Below are 8,820 nucleotides of genomic sequence, written 5' to 3' on the forward strand. Positions count from 1 at the left end.
TGGGAAGTACAAGTTGGCAACATATAGAGACGGTCCCTACCCAACAAAGGGCTTTTGTCCTCCATTTTTCCTCTTTACCCCCGTTGAATAATACTGATAGTATTTGTTAAGCACTTACTATGTGCCAAGCACTGTTCTAAGCACTGGGGGAGAGACAAGATAATCAGGTTGCCCCGCATGGGGCTCACAGTCTTAATCCCCATTTTACAGATGAGATAACTGAGAATCTTCTATCTTCAAGCTCCTTCTCTATAGTCTTAGGATTTCTTGGGCCAGCTTCCTCTATCTGTCTCGGCTCAGAGCGAGGTCTTGGTCAAAAGATAGATTTTTGCCCTTTGTGGCCAGATTTGATTTTATGCTCTATTGACCTAGAATACTTGCATCCTTGCTCTCCGAAGTGAATCTGTAAAAGACTGACTCCCACTTAAGATTGAATGTACTGTATGAACCTGCTGTGATCGTTATTAATATAAAAAAAGTAGTCTGCTTGTCTTGCATCCTGGGTACATCCAAGTAGGCAAGGGAAGGACAAAAACTCCCACAAGGATCAGCCCGGTGGTGGAGCCAGGTGGTGGAGATTCCCATACTGCTCTGGAGGGATAAAACTTCAAGCCATGGGATAATGGTGGTGATTTCCCGATTTACCTGAGCAACCACAAAGTGCCTGGGCTGGGAAATATTCCTCAGGAGGGAGTGGAAGGCTGAGGAGATCGAGTTTCCAAAATCCCAGGGGGATCAGTTGGGAGAAAGTCCTCTCTGGTGCCGGAGGTGGCAGGGGCCGCCCTCAGGTCATGCCTTTGGGGGCTTTTAGCTGAAAGCTCCCCCTCTTATCTGTAAGCTCCTTGTAGGCAGGGATCACGTCTATCAACTCTCAAGCACTTAGTGTGGTCTCTGCACATAGTAAACACTTAATCAATACAGTTGATTGACTGACTGAGTTTGTAAGAGGGATCTAAGGAAAGAAGGCATAAGGACTTCCCATCCTTTAAATCCTGAAGCCCAATTTTGAGCACTTCCTGTTGGAGCCATGTTTTGAAAGAATCTTCATCAGTATTGATAATATTTTCCCCAGTTCATCCCTTCATCTCCACCACTATTGCCTCTGCCAGTCTCATCTCCGTAACCGTCCTGGGAGGGTGTTCTGGGGTCTTCCCCAGTCGTCTGGAACAGGAGGGAGGGGCTGCAGGCTCAGAAGTGGGGGAGGATGGATGGAAATCTCTGTGGGTTCAGTTCTTTCATTCATTCATTCAATCATATTTATTGAACACTTACTGTGTGCAGAGCACTGTACTAAGCGCTTGGGAAGTACAGGTTGGAGACATATACAAGTTGGCAACAGTTACTGCTGTTCCCCCTCATTAGTTCTCAATTTGCTGTCTGAGATTTGCCTACTCCTGGCATGGAAGGTGACCAGGAAAGAAGATCTGGGTTCAGGGCTGCTCCATTTTGTCCTGGCCGAGCCCTTCCAGGACCATGAGCAACATGGAATCCCTTCTTCGACATCATCCACCTTCCCCCTCCCCATCCCCTGGCTTTTCTGAAGAGAGGGAGACAATTAGGAGAGAGGTGACAATTGACCTCTTTCCAGGGGAATAGCTCCAGATTGACTTAGTTCTTTCCCCACTGTTCATCTTTGCTCCTCTCCCACTAAACCTTGGCTTGCTGAGTTGCTGGAGAGGGAACGAGGGCGATGAGGAAATTTTCACCACCTGCCAACACGGCCACAAATCAGCATCCCTGGACCAGTGAGCCAGGCCCCATCTCACAGAGTAATCACTCTCAATATGAGAGCCACGAAGCCAACTTGTACTTCCCAAGCGCTTAGTACAGTGCTCTGCACACAGTAAGCGCTCAATAAATACGATTGATTGATTGATTGATTGACAGGGCAAATTGCACTGCTAAGTAGGGTGTTCACTGACGGTACCCACCAATATTCAACACCAGACCTGCCACCCTACACGGCGCCGGGCAGGAGACAGGCTACCTGAGAACAAGATGGTCAATCATTGGTATTTATTGAGCACTTATTGTGTGCAGAGCACTCTACTATGAGATAGGGAGAATACAATACAATGATGTTGGTAGACAGAATCCCGGCCCTTAAGGAGATTACAGTCTGGAGGAGGAGACAGATATTAAAATAAATTTCAGATAGGGGAAATGGCAGAGTATAGAATATGGAAATAAGTGCTGTGGGGTTGGAAGTAGGGTGAGAATCAAAGTGCTCAAGTGCTCAAGAAAAACAGCGTGGCTCAGTGGAAAGATCCCGGGCTTTGGAGTCAGAGGTCGTTGGAGTCACAGGTCATGGGTTCAAATCCCTGCTCCGCCAATTGCTAGCTGTGTGACTTTGGGCAAGTCTCTTCACTTCTCTGTGCCTCAGTTACCTCATCTGTAAAATGGAGATTAAGACTGTGAGCCCCGCCATGGGGCAACCTGATCACCTTGAAACTTCCCCAGCGCTTAAAACAGTGCTTCGCACATAGTAAGCGCTTAATAAATGCCATCATTTTTATTATTACCCCTCTTCCCCCCAGCACAAAGGCCAAACAGAGGGCAGGACGAATAGGATGGGGAATTGAGGGCTTATTCAGGGAAGACCTCTTGGAGGAGATATGATTTTAGTAGGACTTGCAAGATAAGGTGGTCTGTCATATATGAAGAAGAACAGAGTTCCACACTGGAGGGAGGACGAGAGCAAGGGATTGGCAATAAAACACATGAGCTAAAGGCACAGTGATTAGGTTGGCATTAGAGGAGTTAAGTATCTGGGCTGGGTTATGGGAGAAGATTAGTGGGGTACATTAGGAGGAAAGATGATGGAGCACCTCAAAGGTGAGTGGTGAATTTTTGTTTAGTACAGAGATGGATGGGTAATCATTGGAGGTTTTTGATGAGTGGGGAGACATGGAATGAAGTGGGTTCTTTTTTAAGAAAAATCATCCAGGCAGCATGAAGCAGCATGGCCTAATGGATAGTACAGGGGCCTGGGAATCAGAGGACCTGTGTTCTAATCCTGGCTCTGACACATACCTGCTGCATGACCTTGGGCAAGTCACTTAACTTCTCTGTACTTCATCTGTAAAATGGGGATTAAGACTATGAGCCCCATGTGGGACACGGGCTGTATCCACACTGATTAACTTGTATCTACTCCAGCGCTTAGTACAGCGATTGGCGCATACCATACAAATATCATAAAAAAAACACAACATAGCGAAATAGGACCTGGAGGAGGGGACAGAAAGTAGGAAGGGAGGTCAGCAAGGAGGCTGATTATAGTAAAGGCGGGATGTGATAATAGCTTGGATCAATACAGGAACAGATTGGATGGAGATGAAGCAGATTCTAGATACGTTTTGAACCTTGAACTGACAGGATTTGGTGGAGAAATCAGGACAAATTCATATCAGGAATGCGAACAAACACCAAGCCCATCGCCTAATAACAAATTATGATTATGAGCAATCTAGGTGGAACACTGACAAATTTGCAAAATTACCACAGGACTTGGCCTTAGTCAGGAGGGATTTATGCTGCCCCACGTATGGTCAGAAAGGTCAGGACTCGCTGCAGCCCTCTCTCCAAGACTCCCCGCATTTTGGGGTTGCTCCAGATCAGCAGGAACGGGTGGCACATCAGCCCCAAGAAAGTCACCATCTGGGTTAGCAACACCCAGGACATGTTCCTCTCAGCGATTACAGTCGCGATGCAGATCAGAGAGACGAAGTGCCAAACGTAGAGGAAGAGGAAGGAGGCCAACACTGCGAGTGTGCGGGTGTGAGCCTTGGTGCTGCAGTCCTGCAAGCCGGGGCCGTGGTGCTGGATGGCTCGCAGGTGTCTCCGGAGGGAGATGGTCAGCAGGACGGAGGAAGTGAAGAGCAGGAGGAATGGGACACCCAGCATGATAAACATCATAGGCAGGACATAGTATAAAGAGAAGATCTGCTCTTTAGCCTCAGTGTCGTTCCCTGAGCCATTCCTCCAAGTGGCATTAGTGTCACAGTGGATGATTAAGGGGAGAGCAGAGACACAGGAAGCCAACATGGAGCCCATTAGGAGCCTGGGCACCAAACACAATATCTTTTGCTTCAGCCAGAAGAAGAGGGGGTGGGTGAAGGTGGCGATTTTGACGCAGTAGAAGAGGCTGAGTTTGGCAGCAAACCAGAAGGAGACAGAGGTCAGAAGGATCCATATGGACCTGAAGAAGGAAAAGAGAATGGAGGAGGAATAAGATTTGGGGAAGACCATGAACGAGATTCCTATCAGCATTGATATCCACAGCAGAAGGAACCTGGAGGCTCCCAGACTGGCCACGATCATGTCGCACGGAGGCAGCTTCCTGCGTCGGACCAACTTGCTGCCCAACAGCCCCACGATGAATCCGTCTCCCAGGATCCCCACCAACATCTCCAGCAGGTAAAGGCTGAAAAAGAAGACCATCAGTGGGGCCGCCATATCCCCGGCACCAGTCCCGCTCCCCTTCGGCTCCCTGAGCTCCGCACAAGTGAGCAGATTTAATGAGCAGCCAAACAGGGTGTGTTCTGGATTCAGAAGGGAGGGGCTGCAGGCTCAGGAATGGGGCAGGATGGATGTAAATCTCTGTGGGCTCAGCTACTTCTGTTCCCCTCATTAGTTCTCAATTTGCCTGGCCGGGATTTGCCTGCCCCTGGGATGAAAGGTGAGCAGGGAAGATGATCCTGCACCATCCCCCTCTTCATTCTGGGATGGACCATGAGGGGAGATGTGACGATTGGCCTCTTTCTAGGAGAACAGCACTTGGTGGACTCAGCTCTCTCCCTGCTTCTCAACCTTATTCCTCTCCCACTATCCTCCAATCAATCACTCAATAGTCTTTATTGAGTGTTAACTGTATGCAGTGCACTGCACTAAACAGTTGGGAGGGTTACCTATAATAGAGTTGGTAGACACGTTTCCTGCCCACAATTAGCTTACAGTCTAGAAATGAGCTTACAGTCTAGCTCACAGGTCAGCTTGCTGTGTCCCCAGGACACTAAGAAAATCTCCCCTGGCCACCAGCAAATTTGCAGATCAACACTGTCAGCCAACAAATTTGGTTCCATCTCAGCATAGTCATTCTCAGAGCAAGGGTCAGAAATCACAGGGCGAATTAGGCTGCTAAGTAGGGTGGTCACCAATGGCCTGTAAAAATACTTGATTCCAGAACCACCACCCTCCAAAAGCCCTGTGCAGGGGAGAGGACTGCTACAGTCCAGACAGATGAATAATAGCAAACAATAGGATTCTGGGTAAGCCAGGTCAGACATGGTCAAGTCCGTAAAATTACCGAAGGACCTGGGTTTACTGAAGGAGAAATTCATGCTGTCCAACACGGTGTCAGGCAGGCTGGGATATGCACCAGGCCCCTCTCTAAGGCCCCCCAGATTTTGGGGTTGCTCCAAATCAGCACGAGGGTGTGGCTTACTAGCCCTGAGTAAGTAACTATCTGGACCAGCCATACCCAGGGACTGTCATATGGAATAATCAAGGCCGAGATGAAGATCAGGGAGACAAAATACAAAGCGTAGAGGAAGAGGAAGGAGGCCAGCGCTGTGAGTGCACAGGTGTGAGCCTTGGTGCTGCAGTCTTGCAGGGTGAGGCCGTGGTGCTGCATGATAATAATAATAATAATAATAATTTTGGTATTTGTTAAGCATTTACTATGTGCAAAGCACTGTTCTAAGCGCTGGGGAGGATACAAGGTGATCAGGTTGTCCCATGTGGGCCTCACAATCCTAATCCCCATTTTACAGATGAGGTAACTGAGGCACAGAGGAGTTAAGTGACTTGCCCAAAGTCACATAGCTGACAATTGGTGGAGCTGGGATTTGAACCCATGACCTCTGACTCCCAAGCCCGTGCTCTTTCCACTGAGCCACGCTGCATGGCCCTCAGGTGTCGCGGGAGGGAGGTGGTCAGCAGGATGCAGGAGATGAGGAGCAGGAGGAACAGGACACACAATGGGATGAAGATCATGACCGGGATTTTGAGTGACCGGAAGGTTTTCCAGTCACCCTCAGTTCTGTTCCCTGAGATGTTCCTCCAGCTGGAGTCAGTGCTGTTGTGGATAATGAAGGGGAGAGTGGAGACACAGGAAACCAAAATGGAACCTATGAGGAACCAGGGCACCAGCCCCGAAGGTCTTTTGCTGCAGCCAGAGGAAGAGTGGGTGGGCGAAGGTGGCGATCTTCATGCAGTAGAAGACGCTGAGCCCAGCCGCAAACCAGAAGGAGAACAAGTTCAAAAGTGTCCAGACAAACAACATTGCAGTAGAAGACAGATGGGAAGTAAAATGGTTTGGGGGAGACCACGATGGAGATCCCATTCAGCATTGACGCCAATAACATGAAAAACCTGGAGGTTCCTAGACTGGCCATGATCACATCGCACAGAGGAAGCTTCCTGCGTCAGACCTGCTCGCTGCCCAACAGGCCTACGATGAATCCATCACCCAGGAGTCCCACCAAGAGCACCAGCAGATAAAGGCTGAAAAAGAAGATGGGCCATGGGGCTGCCATATCCCCGGCTCCGATCCCAATCTCCTTCAGCTCCCTGAGCTCTGGACGAGTGAGCAGATGTAATGAACAGCCAAACGGGGGGGTGTTCTGGGTTCTGCCCCAGTCACCTGGAGCAGGAGGGAGGGGCTACAGGCTCAGGAATTGGGGAGGATGGATGTAAATCTCTGTGGGCTCAACTACATCTGTTCCCTTCATTAGTTCCCGATTTGCCTGGCTGGGATTTGTCTGCCTCCGCGGTAGAAAGGTGACCAGGGAAGATGATCCTGCACCATGCTCCACTCTGTGCTGGGACGAACCGTGAAGGGAGATGTGATGATTGGCCTCTTTCCAGGAGAATGGCTCCTGATGGACTCAGCTCTTTCCCTTCTTCTCCCACTATTCTCCAATCAATCCATCAGTCAATTGTCTTTACTGAGCACTAACTGTAGGCAGAGCACTACACTAAACTCTTAGAAGGGTACCATATAACCGAGTGGGTAGACACGTTTCCTGTACAAAATCAGTTTACAGTTTAGAAATGAGCTTGCACTCTAGCTCACAGTTCAGTTTGCTGAGACCCCAGGGAAAGGACCAGGGCACTGCAGAAAACTCCCCTGGCCACCAGCAAAGTTGCAGATCAACACTCTCAGCCAACAAACTTGGTCCCGTCTTTGAGCATAGTCATTTTCAATGCAAGGGTCAGAAAGGACAGGGTAAATTGTGCTGCTAACTCGGGTGCTCACTGATGGCACAGACAAATACCCGACACCAGAACCACCACCGTTCACGAGAACTGTGCAGGGGGAGGCTAGCTACAAACCAAACAGTCTGGACAAATGAACATCATAGAGAACCAGTTGTTGCCTTATAGCAAAGCATAGGGTTCTGGGTAATCCAGGCCAGACATGGACAAATCTATAAAATTACCGGAGGACCTGGACTTACTGAAGGAGAAATTTATGCCATCCAGCACGGTGTCAGACAGGCTGGGACACGCTGCAGGCCCCCCCTCTCCAGGGCCCCCCGGATTTTGGGGTTGCTCCATATCAGCATGAAGGTGTGGCTTATTGGTCCTAAGTAAGTAACCATCTGGATCAGCCATATCCAGGGACTGTTAAATGGAATAATGAGGGCTGCGATGAAGATCAGGCTGACAAAGTACAAAGCGTAGCAGAAGAGGAAGGAGGCCAGCATTACGAGGGCACGGGTGTGAGCCTTGGTGCTGCAGTCCTGCAGGCCAGGACCATGGTGCTGCATGGCCTTCAGGTGTCTCCGGAGGGAGGTGGTCAGCAGGACGGAGGAGATGAGGAGCAGGAGGAACGGGACACACAATATGATAAATGTCATGGAAAGGATATAAAGCGACCGGGATGTTTTCCCCTCAACTTCAGTGTAGTTCCCTGACGCATGCTCCTGGGTGAGGATAATGCTATAGCCAGTGGTGATCAGGATAATGGTGACACAGGAAGCCAGCAGGGAGCCAGTGAGGAACCAGGGCACCAGTCCTGAAATCCTTTGCTTCAGCCAGAGGAAGAGGGGGTGGGTGAAGGTAGAGATTTTCACACAGTAGAAAATGCTGAGCCCGGCAGCCAGCCAGAAGGAGACAAGGCTCAACATTGCTCCCAGGAAGTTAAAGAAGAGGAAGAAAATACTGCATTCATAAAATTTGGGGAAGATAGAGGCATAGATCCCATTCAGCATTGTCACCCATAGCAGGAGGAACCTGGAGGCTCCCAGACTGGCCACGATCATGTCGCATGGAGGGAGCTTCCTGCATCGGATCCACTCGCTGCCCAACAGCCCCACGATGAATCCATCACCCAGCATCCCCACCAGCAGCTCCAGCAGGAAAAGGCTGAAAAATAAGATATTTAGTAGGGCCGTCATGTTCCTGGATCCTGAAGAATGAGTAGAGTCGCCTGCCGGATTGCTGTGGATAGACCGGCCAGGAGGTGTCCTGGAATCTGTCTCTGTCCCCTGGAGCAAGAGTGGGGAAGCTGCAGGGTTAATGGAGGATGCAAATCTCCGTGGGCTCAGTTACTGCTGTTCCCCTCACTAGTTTCCGATTTGCCTGTTCGAGATTTGCCTGCTCCTGGTGTGAAAGGTGATCCAGGAAAGAAGATCTGGGTTCAGGACTGCTCCAGTTGTCCTGGCCAAGACCTCCCAGGGTCATGAGCAACAGGGAGTCTCTCCTTCAGCAACATCCCCTTCCCCACGCTGGGCTAGACCCTGAAGAAAGAGAAAGGTGATGATTGATTCAACTCTCTTCCTGCTGCTCATCCTCACCCTTCTCCCACTCAAC

At 49.7% G+C, this 8,820-nt stretch overlaps 2 protein-coding genes across 2 annotated transcripts; both read right to left on the reverse strand.

Annotated features, from left to right (window-relative positions):
- Positions 1-1,647: 1,647 nt before the first annotated feature.
- Positions 1,648-6,286, reverse strand: LOC119920823 (taste receptor type 2 member 41-like). The gene is made up of 3 exons (XM_038741046.1): positions 6,151-6,286; positions 3,546-4,544; positions 1,648-1,709 (listed from the first exon to the last, which is right to left on the reverse strand). Exons 1-3 carry the CDS (start codon positions 6,284-6,286, stop codon positions 1,648-1,650), a joined length of 1,197 nt encoding a protein of 398 aa, XP_038596974.1.
- A 142-nt stretch (positions 6,287-6,428) lies between these two features.
- Positions 6,429-8,405, reverse strand: LOC119920824 (taste receptor type 2 member 41-like). The gene is made up of 3 exons (XM_038741047.1): positions 7,514-8,405; positions 7,141-7,260; positions 6,429-6,646 (listed from the first exon to the last, which is right to left on the reverse strand). Exons 1-3 carry the CDS (start codon positions 8,403-8,405, stop codon positions 6,429-6,431), a joined length of 1,230 nt encoding a protein of 409 aa, XP_038596975.1.
- Positions 8,406-8,820: the final 415 nt, after the last annotated feature.

The sequence above is a fragment of the Tachyglossus aculeatus genome (assembly GCF_015852505.1).
Source record: "Tachyglossus aculeatus isolate mTacAcu1 chromosome 12 unlocalized genomic scaffold, mTacAcu1.pri SUPER_6_unloc_1, whole genome shotgun sequence".
NCBI lineage: Eukaryota > Metazoa > Chordata > Mammalia > Monotremata > Tachyglossidae > Tachyglossus > Tachyglossus aculeatus.